General features: G+C 30.0%; 2 protein-coding genes across 4 annotated transcripts in view; one reads left to right on the top strand and one right to left on the bottom strand.

Annotated features, from left to right (window-relative positions):
• LOC105261991 (flotillin-2) overlaps positions 1–24,177 on the bottom strand; it is a 525,605-nt gene that overhangs the window by 434,188 nt on the left and 67,240 nt on the right. The window lies entirely within an intron of this gene.
• LOC101890681 (glucose dehydrogenase [FAD, quinone]) lies at positions 2,879–5,423 on the top strand. The gene has a single exon (XM_005188953.4). The coding sequence runs from the start codon at positions 3,006–3,008 to the stop codon at positions 4,878–4,880; it is 1,875 nt and encodes a 624-aa protein (XP_005189010.2). The 5' UTR covers positions 2,879–3,005; the 3' UTR covers positions 4,881–5,423.

Genomic DNA, 24,177 nt, shown 5'->3' with positions numbered 1-24,177 from the left:
TAGTCCTTGAAAAAATATTTTTAAAAAACCCACGTTTGTGGAGAGTCTTTAAAAAATATTTTTAAAAAATCCATGTTTGTGGACAGTCCATAAAAAAATATTTTTAAAAAATCCACGTTTGTGGATAGTCTTTGAAAATTTTTTTTTTAAAAAATCCACGTTTGTGGATAGTCTTTGAAAAATTTTTTTTTAAAAATCCACGTTTGTGGATTGTCCTTAAAAAATATTTTTAAAAAATCCACGTTTGTGGTTGGTCCTTGAAAAAATATTTCTTAAAAATTCACATTTGTGGATAGTCCTTGAAAAATATTTTTAAAAATCCACGTTTGTGGATAGATTTTACAAAAATATTTTTAAAAAATCCACGTTTGTGGAGAGACCTTAAAAAATATTTTTAAAAAATCGAATATTGTGGTTAGTCATTGAAAAAATATTTTTAAAAAATCCACGTTTGTGGAGAGACCTTAAAAAATATTTTTAAAAAATCGAATATTGTGGTTAGTCATTGAAAAAATATTTTTAAAAAATCCAAGTTTGTGTAGAGTCTTTGAAAAAAATATTTTTAAAAAATCCACGTTTGTGGTTAGTCCTTGAAAAAAAAATTTTATAGAATCCAAAATTTTGGAAAGTCCTTGAAAAATATTTTAAAAAAATCTAAATTTTTGGATAGTCCTTGAAAAATATTTAAAAAAAATCCAAATTTTTGGGTAGTCCTTGAAAAAATAATATTAAAAAATATACGTTTGTGAATAATCCTTAAAAAATTATTTTTAAAAAATTCCAATTTGTGGAAGGTCCTTGAAAAAATATTTTTAAAAAATCCACGTTTGTGTTTAGTTCTTGAAAAAATATTTTTAAAAAATCCTCGTTTTTGGATGGTCCTTGAAAAAATATTTTTGAAAAATCCACGTTTGTGGAGAGCCCTTGCAAAAAATATTTTTAAAAAATCCACGATTGTGGAGAGTTCTTGAAAAAAATATTTTTAAAAAATCCACATTTGTTGATAGTCCTTGAAAAAATTATTTTTAAAAAATCCACGTTTGTGTATAGCCCTTGAAAAAATATTTTTAAAAAATCCACTTTGTGAATAATCCTTGAAAAAATATTTTTTAAAAATCCACGTTTGTGGTTGGTCCTTGAAAAAATATTTTTGAAAAATCCACGTTTGTAAATAATCCTTGAAAAAATATTTTTGAAAAATCCACGTTTGTGGAGAGCCCTTGCAAAAAATATTTTTAAAAAATCCACGTTTGCGGAGAGTTCTTGAAAAAAATATTTTTAAAAAATCCACATTTGTTGATAGTCCTTGAAAAAATTATTTTTTAAAAATCCACGTTTGTGTATAGCCCTTGAAAAAATATTTTTAAAAAATCCACTTTGTGAATAATCCTTGAAAAAATATTTTTTAAAAATCCACGTTTGTGGTTGGTCCTTGAAAAAATATTTTTGAAAAATCCACGTTTGTAAATAATCCTTGAAAAAATATTTTTGAAAAAACCACGTTTGTAAATAATCCTTGAAAAAATGATTTTAAAAAATCCACGTTTGTGGTTGGTCCTTGAAAAATTATTTTTAAAAAATCCACGTTTGTGGTTGGTCCTTGAAAAAATATTTTTAAAAAACCTACGTTTGTGGTTAGTCCTTGCCAAAATATTTTAAAGAAAATTTACGTGTGTGGATAGTCCTTGAAAATTTTTTAAAAAATCCACGTTTGTTAGTAGTTCTTGAAAAAATATTTTTGAAAAATCCACATTTTGGGTGGGTCCTTGAAAAAATATTTTTAAAAAATCCACGTTTGTGTGTAGTCCTCGAAAAAATATTTTTAAAAAATCCACGTCTATTTCGTGGCCTCCAAAACATTTTTATAAAATCCACGTCTATTTCCAAAATTTTATTTTTTTAATTCACTTTTGTTGAATTTATTTTTTAATTATTCTCTTTTTAAGAAGACCCCTTGAAGGCCTTCTATTTTTTTTTTTTTTTTTTTTTTTTGTATTCTAATTTCCATGCTTCACCTCAAGTTTGTTGATGACGACAACGAAGAACTGAAACTCATACGTGCTGTGTGACATGTGAACTGTGAAGAAACTCCAAAATAATGATTCTGCACAGGTGCCAACAACAAAAACAACATCAAAAAAGCATTGAAGAAAACGAAAGTGAATGAAGAATGAGTAAGCGCGAATTATTGACCGCAATCAAGAAGAGCTTCGAGCTCCGAGACAAAGAACTAGCATTCACAGCTCTGCTTCGCTCAGCTAAGCTGGCTGGCTGGCCGGCTACAGCATGCTGGCGACCTTTGAGAGGAAAACAAAAATCATAATGAAAAGCGAAAATCCAAACAATTAGCCGCCACGCATGAAAGACCCAGCGAAGAAGCAATTTGTCGTTTCACCATCACCAATCACGGCAGCAGTAGCAGCAGCATCGGCATGGCCAAGCCAGACCAAGAATTCTGAAGTTGTGTGGCCGTCGCCGTAGCTGCGTTGCGTTTAGTTTCGAACAAAGTTTAAGTTCAAATATCAAGACCAGCATTGAGAGCGCTCACCTATGCTGCCGATGTTGGCGCCCAACGTTAAAACTTGTTTTTTGCGCAAAAGACGCTAACTGCTGCCATCAACTTCGTTGGCGGATCTGCTCATTAAGAACTTGTGGACGCAGATTTTGAGTGTGAATGTTGTTGTTGTTGTTTTTAATTTTGCGATTTTTTCAGATGGCCATTAAAACCGAAACATAAAACATGGCTAGAAACATTCCTAGTTAAGTTCGGCAACAGAACGGTTCGCTGGCTAGAAACGAGAGGCCAAGTGGAAACGAGAAAAAAAACGAAAAAAAATTAAAAAAAAAAAAATAAACGGGACCTCAAAGAAAGAGTTACAAAAATTTTGAATTCAAAATTCAAAAAAGTGTTGAGACAAAAAAAGTGAAATCCAAAAAAAATTTTGAAAATATTATGAAAAATTAATAAAAAAATAAGAAGAAGAAGAGGAAAAAGAAGTTTGAAAATGTTGAAAGTTTTTAAGCAAATCCCCCTACCCATGACGGCCCTGCTGGGGCTGCTGTCGTTAAGCATTTGCCTGACCGCCGGCCAGGAACGTAATGTCATCCTGGAAACCCTGGAGTTTTTGCGTCGCGGCCAACAAGATGTGGAGCTGGAGAACTATGACAATCGCTACGAAATGGAGGGAGAATATGATTTTATTGTGGTGGGTGCCGGCACGGCGGGTTGTACCCTGGCTGCCCGTCTCTCCGAGAATCCCAAGTGGAAGGTATTGCTGTTGGAAGCTGGTGGCCCAGAGCGTTTGATCATGGATGTACCCATTGTGGCCCATTTCCTGCAGCTGGGTGAAATGAATTGGAAATATCGCACCCAACCTTCGGATCATGCCTGTCTGGCCATGAACAACAATCGCTGCAATTGGCCCAGAGGTAAGGTCATGGGTGGCTCCTCGGTCCTGAACTACATGATGTACACACGAGGCAATCGCCGGGACTATGATCGTTGGGCGGAGCTGGGTAATGAGGGCTGGAGTTTTGAGGATGTTCTGCCCTATTTCAAGAAATATGAAGGCTCCACTGTGCCCGATGCCGATCCCGATATGGTGGGTCGCAAGGGCCCCGTGCGTGTATCCTATGTCAATTGGCGTTCCAGCATTGCCAATGCCTTTGTAGAGGCTGCCCAACAGGATGGCCTGAGATATCGTGACTACAATGGCCACATCCAGAATGGAGTCTCGTATCTGCACACCACCACCTATAACTCGACTCGCTGGAGTTCGAATCGTTCGTATTTGTATCCGCTGAAGGGAAAACGCCCCAATTTGCATGTCAAGAAAAATGCCCTGGTCACCAAGGTTCTGATTGACCCCACCACCAAGACGGCCTATGGTGTTCTCGTGAGTACCGATGGCCATGAACACAAAATCCTGGCCCGCAAGGAGGTGATTGTCAGCGCGGGAGCCATCAACAGTCCCCAGTTGCTAATGTTGTCCGGAGTGGGTCCTGCCAAACATCTCAAGGAAATGGGCATTAAGCCTTTGGCGGATTTGGCTGTGGGCTTCAATTTGCAGGATCACACCGCCCCTGCTGTGACCTTTACCACCAATGCCACATCTCTACATTTCGAGGACTTTGCCCAACCCACCTGGCTGAATCGTTTCAATCGCCAGGAAGGACCCTATGGCTCTCCCGGTGGCTGTGAGGCCATCGCCTTTTGGGATCTGGATCACCCTGAACTGGAAGATGGTTGGCCAGATATTGAGTTGTTCTTGGTAGGTGGTTCCATGTCCTCCAACCCCGCCATTTCCCGGGCCTTTGGCTTGAAGAAGAAAATCTATGACAACATGTTTGCCGAAATCGAAGACCGTAACCTCAATGCCTTCATGATCTTCCCCATGATCCTGAGACCCAAATCCCGTGGTCGTATCATGCTCAAATCCACCGATCCCTTCAAATATCCACTCATCTTTGCCAACTACTTTAATCATCCCTATGATGTGGATATCTCTGTGAGAGGTCTGCTCAAGGCCATTAGCCTGATGAATCAGCAAGGTTTCAAGAAAATCGATGCCAAAATGTGGGACAAGCGTGTGCCCACCTGCAAGCAGCACGAATTCCAGTCCTATGCCTATTGGGAGTGTTATGTCAAGCATTTCACCTTTACCATCTATCACTACTCGGGTACCTGTAAAATGGGTCCCAAATCGGATCGAGCCGCCGTTGTGGATCCCCGCCTGCGAGTGTATGGCATCAAGAATTTGCGTGTGGCCGATGCCAGTATTATGCCCGAAATTATGTCTGGCCATCCCAATGGACCGGTCTTCATGATTGCCGAGAAGGCGGCGGATATGATCAAGGAGGATCATGGCTTTAAGCAGTGAGACAGAAGAAGGTATAAAAACATTCACGCACAAATTCGGGGGGTAACTTCATCAATGGGGTAATAATTTTAGATTAACACCTGAGCAGAGGTTTCAGTTCAAGGCCCCCTTGAAGGAGGGGGAATGTAGGAAACCAGTTTTTTTGCTAAGAATTCCAAATGTTGCTTAGGCATGTAGTTTAGCTTTAGAATATTTTTGGCAAATTATTTTTGCAGGCCACCAAAAATACAGGACCTAAGAAGAGGAAGCCTGAAGTTTAGGTGAAAAAAAAATTCACAGTAATTCAGAAGAAAAAAAACACCAAAGTATTTTTTGTGGCAGAATTCAAGTAGAAATCAGCTAGGGGGCAGAGGTAGACATCATGGGTGCCTTATGGCCAAAAATCAGAAATTTTTTTTTGAGAAATGTCAGTAAAAATTTGGATTTTAGCCTTGAAGTGCAACTTGATGCCTATTCTGGCCCAAATTCCATGCTGATTTAGTGCTTGAAAATAGTTATAGGAATTATAGAATTATAGGATTTTTTTATTGAGCCCAACAGTAGAAGGCAAAGAAAAAATGGGAGAAAATTTTCAAATTTTTAAAATCTATAAAAAGTCTTAGAAAATATTTTTAATTTTAGAAAAGAATCAAAAAAAATTGTCAAAACAATAATTTTTTAAAAACAGAAAATGCCTTAGATAAATTGGCATTCAAAAAAAGAACATAAGAGCAGCGCCATCTATTTTTGAAATTCCAAAATTAAAGACTTTAAACAACAGCAACCAGGGCGCTATCTGTTTGTGAAAAGTGACGCTTGATTTTTTATTCAAATTTTGTGAATTATAGCAATTCATGTTTTAAAAACAGAGAGGAGCATCATACATTTGTAGCACTTCAGATTAACTACCGGAGCGCCATCTATTTGTGAAAAATAATAGTTACTTTTTTATTCAAGGACTTTTATGAAATATAAGAATTCGAGCTTTAAAACAAAAGGTCATAAGCGTAGCGCCATCTATTTGTGAAACACAAAAATTACAATTTTTTAAACAATAGCCGGAGCGGCTTCTATTTGTGAAAAGTTGTAGTTCTTTATTCATTCACAGAGAAGCGTGTAATCTATTCTTAAATTAAAGAGTCTGTGTTTTAACAAAAGAAAGGATGTCTATTTTTTGAAGTTAAGAATAACCACCGGAGCACCATGACTTTCTGAAACTTGGTATTTCCCTTTTTATTCAGGCGCAACGAGCAGAGCCATCTATTTATGAATTTCAATAATTCGTGTTTAAAAAGAAAGGATCATAAGAGTAGCACCATCTATTAGTGAAATACAAAAAAATCAAGATTTTAAACAACAGCAACTTGGGCGCCATCTATTTGTAATTCATGCCATGTGTCGCCCATATGTGTATTATAAGAGTTTGTGTAAGAAAACATAGCGCCATCTATTGTTGAAAATTTTAAGGAAAATAAACTTATTTAGAAATCAACCAATTTTTATTGAAATGTATTTTTGTTGGCAATTGCCAGGCTATAATTTCCGGTCCGGTCGAATTGAAAGAAAAACTTCTCAAACGACAAAAGAAAATACAGAAAACTGGGCGCCATCTATTTTTGGAATTTATGCACCGCTATTTGCTAATTATTTTCCATTTTTCGATTTTTATTTGTGAAGAAGAATTTCCAAATATTTTTCGCAATTAGTAAAATCAGTTTTCCCAAGCGAAAGCAATGAAAACTTGTAAAACAAGTATTACAAAAAGGGAATTGAAAGAGGAATTTCTCAAAATAGGCAAAGAAAATACAGGAAACAAAGCGCCATCTATTTCTGGAATTGATGAAAATTTAATTTCTACTTTTTTTCATTTTTTTCGATCTCTTCTGCTTGCAAAGTATTTCCTACTTTACAAAATTATTTACAAATTTAATACAATACAATTTAAATGAATCGATCTCAAATGTAAACAGTTTCAAGGAAATAATTCCTCACATCTAGAGGTCAGAGTATCATCCAATGGAACAAAATTAAAATTCATTAAAGAAATATTTGTTTTCTCAAAAAATTATATTTCAAATCCAATTTTCATTTATTTTTTGAGTCTAAAAATTTCCAATTTAGAAAATATATATTTTTAAATCCCCCACATGTAGGGACCAGAAAATACTACTACTTTTTTAGAATATGAAACTTAAGCAATAGGGCGACATCTTCAATTCAAATAGGAAATGATTTGTTTGCTCAAAAACAAAGAAAAAAAAAACAACAAAATCAACTTTTAAATCCACTTTCAAATTCCCCACATGTAGGGGCCAAAAAACAAAAACTAATAAATTCTTTTTTAATTATGAAACCTTAACAAAGGGAGCGACATCTTTGCTTCAAATATTAAATGATTTGTCTTCTCAAAAAATAAAAAAATTCAAATTCAATTTCCATTAATTATTTGAGACTGAGAAAAATCCCTCTTTCAGGATATTTCATGGAAAATCTTCCATGATATTTATTTATTTATTTTAATTATCTACAAATAGATGGCGCCACAGACTTTTTCAATTATTTTTCCTAAAACATTTTTCATTATAAATTTCTAAACGTAATTCCGATTTATTTACAGAAAACCAAAAGTCTAAGAGCCCTGTTAATTGTAAAATATTTTTTTAAATCCTTCCAAGTAGAACAAGAATTCAACAAATTTTTCCCAATTATATATTTTTAAAACCTCTGCTACATATCACACTTAGGTGGCAGCTTTAAACCTCATCTTCTATAAAATCTGGCTCAGTTGAATTGCAGAATTATTCTAGGTCATAAGGTACACCTGGGCCATATTCTGTAACTTTTCAATGGATAAAAGTTGCAGAAAAGGGTCTGTAGCTCTCAGAATATACTGAGTTTTAATTGTAAATGACTTCCCTGAGAAATAGATGGCGCCCTTGGATAACGAAAAAATGAAGAACATATCGAAAGACTACATATTTCTATTTTGTTTCCTATTTATGCCAACCCAATATTTCCAAATTGAATTCAAAATTTATTTTATTTAATAGATTTTCGGACACCTGAATCCCAACAAAAATATTTTATTTTGAATTTGTTTTTATATTTTTTTCTCCCACTTTTTCTTTGCCTTCCTAGCGGAGCTGTAACAAATTATTATTGTGATTAAAAACTGTTTTCTTGGAGTCTTATTTTTCTATTAAAAAAATAAAAGCCTAGAAAAGAACAAACAAATAAACATTTCAACAAACACAAACACTTTAGCATTTAAGTATTATGAACTGATTTTTTATAGTTATTTGTATAAGTTAGTTTTAAATAAATAGAAATAAACAAAGAAATAAAATTTCTAACGAAATAAAACAAAATGAAAAAAACAAATATTTTTATTTGCAAATTGGGGAAAGACATAAAAATAGAATGGTAAGTTGAAAAAAAAAAGATTTAGAAAAGAGGAAAACCAAAAAATAATATAATTAAAAATGTATGTAAATCTTTTGATAATGTCACATTTTCTATATATTTTTGGTTATATCTCTGGTACTTTTCAATATATATTCCTAAAATTCACCTCGCTTGAAGTATAGATTTCACTCTTTCAACATCTTTTTAAAATATAAAGATATACCACCCATTAGCGAAGTTATGTAGTCTAGAATACAGTTACTCAAAAAATTAATATATTTCTAATATTTGGTAGCTCATATATTTTTGGTCATATCTCTTGTACTTTTCAATACATATCTTTAAAATTTGCACTACTTGAACTATAGACGACACTCTTTCAACATCTATTTAAAATATAAAGATACAACACCTTTGACCGAAGTTATGCAGTATAGATTACAGATACCTTAATATTAATATATTTCTAATATTAGGTCGCTTAAATTTTTTTTGGTAATATTTCAGGTATTTTTTTATATATATCCTCAAATATTGCACTACTTGAAGTAGAGACGACACTCCTTCAACATCTATTTAAAATATAAAGATACACCACCTATGAGCGAAGTTATGTAGTTTGGATTACAGTTACACAAAAAAATTATTTTTTTTTAATATTTGGTCGCTTATATATTTTTGGTCATATCTCTGGTATTTTTCAATATATAACCCTAAAGTTTGCACTACTTGAACTATAGACGACACTCTTTCAACATATACTTAAAATATAAAAATACACCACCTATGAGCCAAGTTATGTAGTCTAGATTACAGTTACTCAAAAAATTAATAAATTTCTTATATTCTGTCGCTCTTATAATGTTGGTCATATCTCTGGTACTTTTCAATATATATCTCTAAAATTTGCACTCCTTGAAGTACAGACGACACTCTTTCAACATCTATTTAAAATATAAAAATATACTACCTATGAGCGAAGATATGTAGTTTGGATTACAGTTACTCGAAAAGTTAATAAAGTTCTAATATTTTGTCACTTACATATTTTTGGTCATATCTCTGATACTTTCCATTGTATATCCCTAAAATTTGCACTACTTGAACTATAGACGGCACTCTTTCAACACCAATTTAAAATATAAAGATACATCACCTATGAGCGATGTTATGTAGTTTGGGGTACAGTTGCTCAAAAAATTAATAAATTTCTAATATTTGTTCACTTATATAATTTTGGACATATCTCTGGCATTTCTAAAGGTACATATTTAGAATTTCCATAACCTGAAACTCAGGTAACGCTCTTTCAAAAATCTATTTATTTTATAAAGATGTACCCACAAATTTCGAAATTTTGGCGTTTGTATTACAGTTAAGCAAAAATATAAAAAAAAACAAGGAATTTGGGTATATTTTTCGTTTGATAGTATAACTCGGGTACATCGTGTGATATTACCATATACTTTGCACAGGTTTTATGTTAGACTTTCTATTTTAAATTTCAAACCATTTTATAGAAATAAATAGTAAACTTTAAAAATTATAACTTCCTGAGCAAAGTTACCCAAAAATTGTTTCAAAAGTTGCGAATATTAGGGAAATTTGTATTTTTGGTCATAACTGTAGAATTTAAAGGAATATTGCACCTTAACTTGGACAGGTTATAAATTAGACCCTTTATCTTGCTTTCTGTAATATTTTATAAAAATATACCGTTTATTTTAAAAGTTATAGCTCCCTGCACAGTCTTATCCAAAAATTGTTACAAACTAACAAATGTTGGCAATTTTGTATTTTTGGCTATAACTCTGGTGTATCCTGCGTTATTAAAATATAGCTTGTACTGATTTTACATTAGGCCCTTTTGTTCCTATATCAACTTATTTTATAAAAATATATTGCATATTTTAGAAGTTATAGCTTCCAGAACCCTATTACTCAAAAATATTCTAAAATTGACAAATTTGGGGACTTTTAATTTTCCCTATAACTCTGGTATTTGGAGGAATATAATCGCGTATCCTGCACAGGTTATAAACGAGGTATATTTCCTTTCATTCTATGCTATTTTATAAAAATACACTGTCTATTTTAAAACGTATTGCTCTCTGAACCTTGTTACCTAAAAATGTTGACTTACTGACAAATTTAGGGAATTTTGTATTTTTGGTCATAACTCTGATATTTACAGGAATATAGTCTCTTAACTTCCACGGATTGTAAGTAAGGCATTCGCCTTTGTATTCTATAATAATTTATTAAAAATATGGTTTATTTTAAAAATTATAGCTCCTTGAAGACCTTTACCCAAAAATTTGCTAACACTAACAAATGTTAAGACTTTTGTATTTTTGCCCATAACTTTGGTACTTGATGGAATATAATCCCGTAACTTGCACAGGATTTACAACAGGTAATCCTCTTTCAATTCCGGTCTATTTTATGTAAATAGACCTCTTAGTTTAAAAGTTATAGCTTCTTAATTACTGTTACCCAAAAATGTTAGTCATTTCAAAAATGTGTGCACTTGCGAATTTTTGTTCATAACTCTGTAATTTGTTGAGATATTTTGACACAATTTATTTTCATTTAAAGATCAGACAAACTGTTTTAAAGGCCCAAATAATGTTATGCAGATATAATGCTTATTTCGAGAGTTATGTCCCCATGTGTAGTGTTACGCAAAATATGCTCAACTTTTTTTAATTTCTGCACTAGTGTTTCTTTGCTCATATCTCGGGTATTTCAGGAGATATCTTCACATAACTTAAAGCAATTTAAAAGTGAGATATTGTCCTCTCCAAAACAATTTATTTGTTTAATATTTTTCATAAATTTAGAAAGTTCTAACCCATTGAACTTTGTTACGCAAAAATTTTTCAAAACTGGAATTTTTGTGAACTTTCTCCTAAATCTCCGCGAATTGCTTAGCTCATTTCATATAATTTGCGTAAGTATTGAAATATATTATTTTAATCTAATTTAACATTTTTCATAAAGAAATAATGACGCTTTTAATGAAAAAAAATGTATATGACCACAACAAATAACCTTGACTGTTGAAATTTGAATTTCAAAATTTTGTAAATCCAATTGTCAATTTGTAATTTATTGTTCGACTTATTTTCATTTTTCAAATTATATATTTTTAAATAATTGTTAAAACAAGTATTAGATTTAACAAATTCTTTGCCGAATTTTATGACTTCATTTGCTCGCTCCATTGCTTTTTATTTATCCCCAGCTGGCAAGATAAATATTTATCCAAATTATTAACAACTTCATGGGCATTTGATTTGAAAGCTAAAAGGTGTTAAAATCTAATTGTGTGCTGTTGGTATTTTTTTTTCTTTTTGCCGAGTTATTGTCTTGTGAAGTCCGACACAAAGCCATTGGTGGCTACCATGGCTTTATATGGAGCATTGTTTTTGAGCTTTGTGGTAGTTTTAAAAATCTAAATATTTATTCGAATTTTGACACTTACGTTAGCCCAAATCAGTGTACCACATCAAGAAGATTAACATTTGAGATTCTTTGTTTTCGAGACAAGATAATGAGACACAAGCAGCCATGCATGAAGAACAACAGGTGCCTTAGAATAATTGTAGTGGAAAAGGTTGTAGTTTTTCAAAATGCGAACAAGGTTCTTTTTTTTTGAGTAGAGAATTATAAAACATATATTTTAAATAACCACAATTAAATTTTTAAAATAACTTAATTTCAAGAACCAAATCTTTCCAACGACACCTTATTGTGCCAGTATGTACAGTCTTCGTTTTGAAATTATAAACGTTTTAAAATTGGGTTTTTTATAATTGAAATAAGCAATATATTACCCCATAAACATCTGTGGGCGAAATTTCTCCAAAAAGAAATATTTTTTGAGCGAATCTCAAGATGGCAATTAGCACTCAATGATATAATTGTTTCTCTATTCCAGCATGTTTGGCATAGATATGTCATAGCTATATTTGCAGACATATTTAAGAAGAACAAGTTTCTTTAATAAATTAAGATTCCGAAAAAAATTGCTATGAATTCGAAAATAAAGAAATTGAATAGAATTCTTAATAGCAGTGCGAGATTGCGGGATTATGAGTAAAATTAATTAACTGAAATCGGCTTACAAGTAATTTTAATTCACTTATACCTTCCGGCGTATAAGTATTATTAATATTGTTAGATTTGGGGCGTATAATTGATTTTAATGGGGATTAACACTAATATAAATCATACGACCCATATAATAAGAAGAAATATATTTATTTCCAACAATTTATCAAGGCGTGGAATTTTTAAAAATTATTTTTCCCATAGATATCCCAGGACTGGATTTTTTAAAATTATTTTTTCCAACAATTATTCAAGGCGTGAATTTTTTAAAAATATTTTTTCAAGGACAAACAATAAACGTGGATTTTTTAAATTAATTTTTCCAAAAATTATTCAAGGAGTGGATTTTTTTTAAATTAATTTTTCCAACAATTATTCAAGGCGTGGATTTTTTAAAAATATTTTTTCGAGAACCAATAATAAACGTGGATTTTTTAAAAATATTTTTTCAAGGACCAATAATAAATGTGGATTTTTTAAAAATATTTTTTCAAGGACCAATAATAAACGTGGATTTTTAAAAAATATTTTTTCAAGAACCAATAATAAACGTGGATTATTTTAAAATATTTTTTCAAGGACCAATAATAAACGTGGATTATTTTAAAATATTTTTTCAAGGACCAATAATAAACGTGGATTATTTTAAAATATTTTTTAAAGAACCAACAATAAACGTGGATTTTTCAAAAATATTTTTTAAATGTCCTTCCACAAACGTGGATTATTTTAAAATATTTTTTAAAGGACCAACAATAAACGTGGATTTTTCAAAAATATTTTTTCAAGGACCAACAAAAAACGTGGATTTTTTTAAAAATATTTTTTAAGGGCCTTCCACAAACGTGGATTATTTTAAAATATTTTTTAAATGTCCTTCCACAAACGTGGATTATTTTAAAATATTTTTTAAAGGACCAACAATAACCGTGGATTATTTTAAAATATTTTTTAAATGTCCTTCCACAAACGTGGATTATTTTAAAATATTTTTTAAAGGACCAACAATAACCGTGGATTATTTTAAAATATTTTTTAAAGGACCAACAATAAACGTGGATTTTTAAAAAAAAAAAAAATTTTAAGGTCCTTCCACAAACGTGGATTTTTAAAAAAAAAAATTTTTTAAGGTCCTTCCACAAACGTGGATTTTTTTAAAATATTTTTTTAAAGGTCCTTCCACAAACGTGGATTTTTTAAAAATATTTTTTCAAGGACCAACAATAAACGTGGATTTTTTTAAAATATTTCAAGGTCCTTCAACAAACGTGTATTTTCTAAAAATATTTTTTAAAGGTCTTTCCGCAAACGTGGATTTTTTTAAAATATTTTTTAAAGGTCCTTCCGCAAACGTGGATTTTTTAAAATATGTTTTAAAGGTCTTTCCGCAAACGTGGTTTTTTTAAAATATTTTTTAAAGGTCTTTCCGCAAACGTGGATTTTTTTTAAATATTTTTTAAAGGTCTTTCCAAAAACGTGAATTTTTTAAAATATTTTTTAAAGGCCTTTCCGCAAACGTGGATGTTTCAAATATTTTTTAAAGGTCTTTCCGCAAACGTGGATTTTTTTAAAATAGTTTTTAAAGGTCCTTCCACAAATGTTGATTTTTTTAAATATTTTTTTTAGGTCCTTCCACAAACGTGGATTTTTTAAAATATTTTTAAAGGTCTTTCCGCAAACGTAGATTTTTTTAAAATATTTTTAAAGGTCCCTCCACAAACGTGGATTTTTTAAAAATAGTTTTTAAAGGTCTTTTTTTTTAAATTACAAGGACCAACAATAAACGTAGGTCTTCAAAAAAAAAATCAATTTACTTTATTTTACAGAGTCCACAACAATATGCTTTGTTCTCTAGCTCTGCTGCCATTAATATTTTAAAAACAAACAACCGACAATGTTTTTTCTCTCAAAAATGTTTAACAAAAATACGATTGCCAAGAACTTGAACTGAAGGGAAAATTAAAAAAAAACAACAACAAATAAAAACATATCTTATGATTCAGAACTGCAAAAATTGTTGCGGAAATGTTCAGATTTAACATTGACATTGAATATCTAAAATTTGAAAATTAAAAATATGTTAATTTTTTTTCTTTTTTTGGTTATACCAACTCGGTTGGTTGGTTTCTTTGTGGCTCCATTATTGCGGTTTTCAACGGTATTTTTGTTTTTGAAAACACAATGGCTTAGATGCTGCTATTCATTCAGGTATTCATGATGAGATATCTTAACCGTTCTTTGTGAAAATAAATTAAATAAAAATTTTACCCCATAGAAATACCCATGAATGGAGGTTTCCCCAGTGACCAACAATGCTTAGGGTAATTTGAAGCAAAAAAAAAAAATTCCACAACCAAAACAGGTAAGCCTTGCAGAACCTGTAAAATTTTAGAAAAATAAAAACTTTTTTTAAAAAATCCACGTTTGTTGGGATCTTTGAAAAAAATTATTTTTAAAAAATCCACGTTTGTTGGGATCTTTGGAAAAAATTATTTTTAAAAAATCCACGTTTGTTGGGATCTTTGGAAAAAATTATTTTTAAAAAATCCACGTTTGTTGGGATCTTTGAAAAAAATATTTTTAAAAAATCCACGTTTGTGGAAGGACCTTTAAAAAATATTTTTAAAAAATCCACGTTTGTGGAAGGACCTTTAAAAAATATTTTAAAAAATCCACGTTTGTGGAAGGACCTTTAAAAAATATTTTTAAAAAATCCACGTTGTGGAAGGACCTTTAAAAAATATTTTTAAAAAATCCACGTTTGTGGAAGGACCTTTAAAAATTATTTTTAAAAAATCCACGTTTGTGGAAGGACCTTTAAAAAATATTTTTAAAAAATCCAAGTTTGTGGAAGGACCTTTAAAAAATATTTTTAAAAAATCCACGTTTAAGGACCTTTAAAAAATATTTAAAAAATCCACGTTTAAGGACCTTTAAAAAAATTAAAAAATCCACGTTTAAGGACCTTTAAAAAATATTTAAAAAATCCACGTTTGTTGGGATCTTTGAAAAAAATATTTTTAAAAAATCCACATTTGTGGAAGGTCCTTTAAAAAATATTTTAAAATGATCCACGTTTTGGGGATCTTTGAAAAAAATATTTTTTAAAAATCCACGTTTGTTGGGATCTTTGAAAAAATATTTTTAAAAAATCCACGTTTGTGGAAGATCCTTGAAAAAATATTTTTAAAAAATCCACGTTTGTGAAAGGACCTTTAAAAAATATTTTTAAAAAATCCACGTTTTTGGAAAACCTTTAAAAAATATTTTCAAAAAATCCACGTTTGTGGAAGGAACTTTTAAAAAATATTTTTAAAAAATCCAAGTCTATTAAAACTCATAAGAAGTATATATTTTTTACATCCATGGTGTTTTCAAAATAATTTTTAGTTTCCCGCATCCTCAGAGACCTACCTGTGATTTCGCTTAATCGTCTCGGCAAGATCAAGTGATAGTAATCTGATCATGCTAATTAAGTTAAGGCAGAGTCCAAATCAAAAGGGGTAGATCTAATGGCTATTGCCAAAAAGAACATGACCGGCCGGCTGGCTGGCTGGCTTTCGTTCGTGCCTGGCACAAATGCCGTATGGGCAAAACAACAGCTTATTTTAATAGACAACCAAAGCCCTCTTCTAACATTTTATTTATGCATGAATTCGGCGATCGATTTTGAGATTTTTTTTGAAGATTTTGGAGGTAGCAAAACACAACTCGCATCAAAGCGGAAGTATTTAACCAATTCATGTGGTATTGGAATTTTTGTTCATATTTTGAGATATTGCTGTAGAAGGAGTCAGACAAAGAACAAAAATCAAAAAAATAAACAAAATAAGAAAACAAAACATCTCCAAACATCAGACCAATAATTTACAGTTAATGAAGCAATGATGGAGCCACGAAGAAGAAGATACGTGAACGGATAATTATGACTATCGCTTGGATGGCAAATTATAAAAATGGAAGGTTTTGTTTTGTGAAACATTGTGTCAAGAAACTTTGGCAACAATTAAAATTATTGACGAATTGTTTAAGAGTGGCAATAATTAATTTGAAACCCAAAAAAAAAAAAAAAAAAAACAATTGACTGTTAACAACAATATTTGGATAGATTGAAGATATTCAAAATGTTGCCATGATTGACAGAGTAGGAGATATTAGATGGTTTCAGTGGATTTTGAAGTGGATTTTTTTTAATATTTTTTCAACAATTTCCATAAACATGGATTAAAAAAATAAAAACCTAGCTTTTTTTAAAAATATATTTTCTTTTAACAATTCCAATGAACGTGGATTTTTTGAAAAATATTTTTTCAAAAATTAAAATGACGTGGCTTTTTTAAAAATGTTTTTTTCAAAGATTTCAATGAACGTGGATTTTTTAAAAATATTTTTTTCAAAGATTTCCATGAACGTGGATTTTTTAAAAATATTTTTTCAAAGATTTCCATGGGCGTGGATTTTTTAAAAATATTTTTTCAAAGATTTCCGTGAACGTGGATTTTTTAAAAATATTTTTTCAAAGATTTCCATGAACGTGGATTTTTTAAAAATATTTTTTTTCAAAGATTTCCATGAACGTGGATTTTTTAAAAAATATTTTTTCAAAAATTAAAATAGACGTGGATTTTATAAAAATATTTTTTCAAAAATTAAAATAGACGTGGATTTTTTAAAAATATTTTTTCAAAAATTAAAATAGACGTGGATTTTTAAAAATATTTTTTCAAAGATTTTCATGAACGTGGATTTTTTAAAAATATTTTTTCCAAGATTTCCATGAACGTGGATTTTTTAAAAAATATTTTTTCAAAGATTTCCATGAACGTGGATTTTTTAAAAAATATTTTTTCAAAGATTTCCATGAACGTGGATTTTTTAAAAAATATTTTTTTAAAGATTTCCATGAACGTGGATTTTTTAAAAAATATTTTTTCAATGATTTCCATGAACGTGGATTTTTTAAAAATAGTTTTTCAAAGATTTCCATGAACGTGGATTTTTTAAAAATATTTTTTCAAAGATTTCCATGAACGTGGATTTTTTAAAAATATTTTTTCAAAGATTTCCATAAACGTGGATTTTTTAAAAATATTTTTTCAAAGATTTCCATGAACGTGGATTTTTTAAAAATATTTTTTCAATAATTCCCATAAACGTGGATTTTTTAAAAATATTTTTTCAATAATTCCCATAAACGTGGATTTTTTAAAAATATGTTTTCAATAATTCCCATAAACGTGATTTTTTAAAAATATTTTTTCAATAATTCCCATAAACGTGGATTTTTAAAAATATTTTTTCAATAATTCCCATAAACGTGGATTTTTTAAAAATATTTTTTCAATAATTCCCATAAACGTGGATTTTTAAAATATTTTTTCAATAATTCCCATAAACGTGGATTTTTTAAAAATATTTTTTCAATAATTCCCATAAACGTGGATTTTTTAAAAATATTTTTTCAATAATTCCCATAAACGTGGATTTTTTAAAAATATTTTTTCAATAATTCCCATAACGTGGATTTTTTAAAAATATTTTTTCAATAATTCCCATAAACGTGGATTTTTTAAAAATATTTTTTCAATAATTCCCATAAACGTGGATTTTTTAAAAATATTTTTCAATAATTCCCATAAACGTGGATTTTTTAAAAATATTTTTTCAATAATTCCCATAAACGTGGATTTTTTAAAAATATTTTTTCAATAATTCCCATAAACGTGGATTTTTTAAAAATATTTTTCAATAATTCCCATAAACGTGGATTTTTTAAAAATATTTTTTCAATAATTCCCATAAACGTGGATTTTTTAAAAATATTTTTTCAATAATTCCCATAAACGTGGATTTTTTAAAAATATTTTTTCAATAATTCCCATAAACGTGGATTTTTAAAAATATTTTTTCAATAATTCCCATAAACGTGGATTTTTTAAAATATTTTTTCAATAATTCCCATAAACGTGGATTTTTTAAAAATATTTTTTCAATAATTCCCATAAACGTGGATTTTTTAAAAATATTTTTTCAATAATTCCCATAAACGTGGATTTTTTAAAAATATTTTTTCAATAATTCCCATAAACGTGGATTTTTTAAAAATATTTTTTCAACAATTCCCATGGACGCCAAAACAAATATAATTTCATTTAAATACGTCAAAAGAAATAAAAACAAGTTTGAAAAACGATTGTAAAATTTCCCCAGTCTAATTAACAATAACAACAATAATGACTTACATCACATTGTATAATTAAGTAGATTTTTTTTTTGGTTTTGCTGCTGTTTGGGCATTTCATATAAAATATTCAACGGAAGCAACAACAACAACAGCGTCATCGACAACATAATTTTGGAATTGACAATTAACAGCTTTCTCGAAAGAAATAAAAACAATCCCATAAAAATGACAACGTCTTGGTCATACATCTCAAAATGAAAAAACAACAACAAAGACAACAAATCGTAGGAAAAAGGTCAAGTTCAGGTTCATTGCCTTCAATGTTTGGTGTTGTTGTTGTAGACCTAATTACTGGTTTATTGGTATTGAACCTGTAAAATATTGCTAACAGGTTTTCAAGAGGCACGTATACCCTATGGTGTTGTTGTTGGTTTTTGTAAATGTTAGCTACTTGTAACTATGTACGTCAATGGTAAGGGGGAGGAGGAGGGGGTTTCTCTCGTGTAGGAGATATTAAGAAGCTTGTAAAATAAACAAAATTACCGGCAATAATTTGTTCGAAATTCATGATGTGGGTCACAGGGTTTCGGGCAAAATGAAACCGGTTTTCAGAATTGGTGAAAAAAAATATTTTTAATAATATTCTCGTTTTGGAAAAAAAAATATTTTATGAAAATTCTACGTTTGAGAATTCTTTCAAAAAATGATTTATTAATAACTTCTTCAAGTCTATTGTGTTTAAAAAATTCACAATAATTTATAGAGACTTGGATAATATTTTTAAGAAATTCACAATTACTAATAGAGCTGAAAAAAATATTTAAAAAAAAAATTAAGAAAAAATTCATAAACCTGAAAAGTATTTTTAAAAAATCCACGATTGTTAAAACCCATGAATTTTTATTTTAAAAAGCAACGTTTGTTCAATTCCTTGAAAAAATATTTTTAAAAAATCCACGATTGTTAAAACCCATGAATTTTTATTTTAAAAAGCAACGTTTGTTCAATTCCTTGAAAAAATATTTTTAAAAAATCCACGATTGTTAAAACCCATGAATTTTTATTTTAAAAAGCAATGTTTGTTCAATTCCTTGAAAAAAATTTTTTTCAAATATCCACGTTTGTCAAATTCCTTGAAAAAATATTTTTAAAAAATTCACGTTTGTCAAATTCCTTGAAAAAATATTTTTAAAAAATCCACGTTTGTCAAATTCCCTGAAAAAGTATTTTAAAAAAATCCACGTTTGTCAAATTCCTTGAAAAAATATTTTTTAAAAAATCCACGTTTGTCAAATTCCTTGAAAAAATATTTTTTAAAAAATCCACGTTTGTCAAATTCGTTGAAAAAATATTTTTAAGAAATCCACGTTTGTCAAATTCTTTGAAAAAATATTTTTAAAAAATCCACGTTTGTCAAATTCTTTGAAAAAATATTTTTAAAAAATCCACGTTTGTCAAATTCTTTGAAAAATATTTTTAAAAAATCCACGTTTGTCAAAAATCCCTGAAAAAAAATTTATTTAAAAAATTACGTTTGTCAAAATCCTTGGAAAACTATCTTTTTAAAAAATCCACATTGGCCAGAATCCTTGAAAAAATATTTTTTTAAAAATCCACGTTTGTTGGAGTCTTTAAAAAATATATTTTTTTAAACTCCATGTCTTTGAAAAATATTTTTTTAAAAACTCCAAGTTAAAATTAAAAAATCCACGTTTGTTGAAGTCTTTAAAAAATATTTTTTAAAAAATCCCCGTTTGTTGAAGTCTTTAAAAAATAATTTTTAAAAAATCCTCGTTTGTTGAAGTCTTTAAATTTTTTTTTTAAATCCACGTTTGTTAAAGTCTTAAAAAAATATTTTATTAAAAATCCACGTTTGTTAAAGTCTTAAAAAAATATTTTATTAAAAAATCCACGTTTGTTAGAGTCCTAAAAAATATATTTTTTAAAAAATCAACGTTTGTTTTAGTCTTTAAAAAATATTTTTAAAAAAATCCACGTTTGTTTTAGTCTTTAAAAAATATTTTCCACGTTTGTTTTAGTCTTTAAAAATTTTTTTTTTTTTAAAAATTCACGTTTGTTTCAGTCTTCAAAAAATATATTTTTTTAAAAATCCACCTTTGTTGGAGTCTTTAAAAAGTATATTTTTAAAAATTCCACGTTTGTTGGAGTTTCTAAAAAATATTTTTAAAAAATCCATGTTTGTTTAAGTTTCTAAAAAATATTTAAAAAAAAAAAAAACAGGTTTGTCTTTAGTCTTTAAAAGATATTTTTTTAAAAGTCCGCGTTTGTCTTTAGTCTTTAAAAAATATTTTTTTTTAAAAATTCACGTTTATTGGAGTCTCAAAAAAAATGTTTTTTAAAAAATCCACGTTTGTTGGAGTCTTAAAAAATTTTTTAAAAAACTCCAAGTTTGTCAAAATCCTTGAAAAGAATATTTTTAAAAAATGCAATCTTCGATTCTTAATTATTAAGCCCTTCAATAATGATCTAAAAAATCCATAGGACTTTAAAAATATTTATGGCAACATATGAATTATATTTAATCCCTCATATATTATTTGTGGCTTGTCACACAATTTAAAAAAAATCCACAATTTTTCGTTCAAAAAGGCTTAAAGTATTTCTTAACAAATCGGAGAAATTCTCTCAATTTTTTTTTTTTATTTTTTTTTTTTTTTTTTTTTTTTTTTTTTTTTTTTTTTTTTTTTTTTGAAGTCAAAACAACTTATCCCACAAAAAAATTTCCACAACTTCAGCTTCGCACGATTGGCTCTTGTTTATTAATTAAAATAAATATTTTCAAAAGCATTCATAACGGTGTATGCCTAAAAATATGCTACAAAATGTTGTTTGCATTGGAATGGAAAGCAGTGCTTTCAAAACTTTAAAGAATCAAAAGAATTGGAAATGTCTGTATTAAAAAGATAATTTCATAATTTTTATGCATGTAATTTCTTTGGTACTCCATTGGAACATAGGGTTCCGGCTAGGAGGAGAGGTCTTGAGGACATCAAAGTTTAAATTTTTGTTTTGTTAAAAACTACTGTGGAATTTCAAGGACAAAGGAAATTTTCCTTGGATTTTGAGGATATGACGACCGTACTTGTGGGTACGGTAATGGGCATGAAAGTAATGCTCTTGAAATTTTTAGGACATGAGATTAAGGATATGTGGGAAATTTAGGGAATTTACCTAGGATTTTAAGGATATTAATTTTCAGGAATTTTCATAGATTCATTGATGCCAAACGAGAACGCTCAAGGATATACCCGCGATGATTTTTAATTCGGGGTATTTATGATAAAAAGGCAATGCTTGGGCATGTTCGAGGATAATTTTCAGGGATGCGATTATTCAAGGACAAGAAGAAAATAATGTGAAATTTTCGAGGTTAAAGGAAATTTAGGTATTTTAAGGATATGACGGCAGTACCTATAGATTTTAAAGGACATGAAGTCAATACTCCTGAATTTTTCAGGACATGATATTTGATTCAAGGATATGAGGCCAAAACTCGAGGATTTTTGAATAATTCTAAGGATATAAGGACAAAACTCCTGAGTTTCCAAAGATATGAGCCAACCCTCATTAATCTTCGAGGAGATAGGGTGGGGGTAATTTTTGAATTTCCAAAACAAAACCACAAATTATCCTCCCGCTCACGATTCTGGGGGTTAATCCCATTTTTTATTTATTATTTTGAGGATAAGATGGTACATAGATTTTTTAAAGGACATAAAGTCAATGCTCCTGAATTATTCAGGACATGAGATTAGATTTAAGGATATGAGGTCAAAACTCAAAGATTTTCGAGTAATTCAACAGAGGAATATTGTCATGGATTTTAAGGATATAAGGACAAAACTCCTGAGTTTCCAAGGATATGAGCCAACCCTCATGGATGGATTTTCGAGGATATAGGGTGGGTCAAAGGGAAATATTTATGTATTTTAAGGATATGATGGCAGTACTTGTGGATTTTCAAGGATATGGAGGCAAACCTATAGATTTTTTCAGGACATGAGATTAGATTTAAGGATATGAGGCCAAAACTCGAGGAATTTCGAAAAATTCTAAGGATATGAGGACAAAACTCCTGAGACCCTCATGGATTTTCGAGGAGGAGGAGGAGGGTGGGGGCCATTTTTGAATTTCCAAAACAAAACCACAAATTATCCTCCAGCCCACGATTCTGGAGGTTAATCCCATTTTTTTTTATTTATTGGTGACAACATGTGCAGCAACATTTAATTTCACCCCAGCCCCAGCCCCAGCCCCAGCCATACCTCTATTGCATTCAAATTTGTTAACAATTCACAGTGAAATTTTTGCCGGTTGGTTTTTTTACGGTCCACTGCGAGACGTGTGTCCTCTTACCAGCCAACACAGGCAGGATGTGGCAGAACACCAGACCGAAATTAAATCGCAATAATACCCCACCTCCCCTCTCCAAGTTAGAGGGCTGTAGCAACAACCGATTTAATCAAATATTCCATTGCATTGTTCACTTTCGTTTTTTTTTTCACTTCTCCTCTCACTTTCATTTGGCACAAATGCAAAGGATAAGAAAAAGAGAGAAAAAAACAACAACAACGAAAAAACACTGCAATTTAATCCTTGTCGTTGAGCCAAGAGATTTGCTTCGACACGCTGTGTGCTGCGACAAGGATATTAATTTTTGTGCATTTGGGAGGGCCGGCAGGCAGGCATGCACAGCAACATGGAGGCAAACATGACTAAGCGACGGCGGCAAACCCAGATGGAAGGGATGGGGGAGGCAACAAATGCACATATGAAAGATTGGCCACATAATGCCAGACAGCCGGCATGCAGGTTGCCTTGCCTTGGCTGTAAAAAGTCCCTTTTTCGGGCAGGGTGGGGAGAGGTATGCATCAAAAAAAAAAAAAAGGAGAAATTTAAACGATTTGTAGAAAATATAAAAGGACTTGAAAAAAGCAAAAATCAGAAAAGAATGAAATGCATTTCATTTGAAATTCTCCGTGGAGGGCATGGGTAAAATCCTGTTTCGTCCTTGGTCCTTAAAAATCCCCATTTACATAAGTTAATTATATTAAATTTGCAGAGTTTATTTTCATTTTCATTCTCATCTTCCTATCCCTGATCCTTGATATCCTTAACTCAAATCAATTGAATGTTTAGAATTAATTCACGGAGTAATGCAATAAAGAAATCCTTTCGATATCCTTTGGCAATGCTGCCGATAGCTTGATTTAACGAATTTTTATTTCATTGAGATAAAAATCTGGAATTGTTGGGAAGGGGGAGAAGGGGGAGAAGGGGAGAAGGAAAAGAAGAAAGTGGCACAACATTTTTTCTTTGTAGCTGAACATTTCAATTTGTTTCTCTACAACTTTGTTTTTGTGCAAAATTCCATAAAAAAAATCGCAAAAGGGCTTGGGAGCTGCACCCCCCATTTTAATTAATTAAACAAGGATTTGATATTGATTTCTCAAGGATATGGTAGGATATGAAATGAATATTTCAAATATCAAAGGGTATTGGAAAGTTTTCTTTCATTCATTGAAATGCATATTCAAGGACATTTCCAAGAACTTTAAAGGATAGGCGAAAGTCGATGGTCCCTTGAAACAT

This window comes from Musca domestica, unplaced genomic scaffold, assembly GCF_030504385.1.
Source record: "Musca domestica strain aabys unplaced genomic scaffold, Musca_domestica.polishedcontigs.V.1.1 20, whole genome shotgun sequence".
Classification (NCBI taxonomy): domain Eukaryota; kingdom Metazoa; phylum Arthropoda; class Insecta; order Diptera; family Muscidae; genus Musca; species Musca domestica.
Note: the sequence above shows the minus strand (reverse complement) of the source record. Positions and strands in the feature narration are given on the sequence as shown.

What these genes read in the sequence shown, in the direction of transcription:
- LOC101890681 (XM_005188953.4), top strand. Translation starts at nt 3,006, where the DNA reads ATGTTGAAAGTTTTTAAGCAAATCCCCCTACCCATGACGGCCCTGCTG.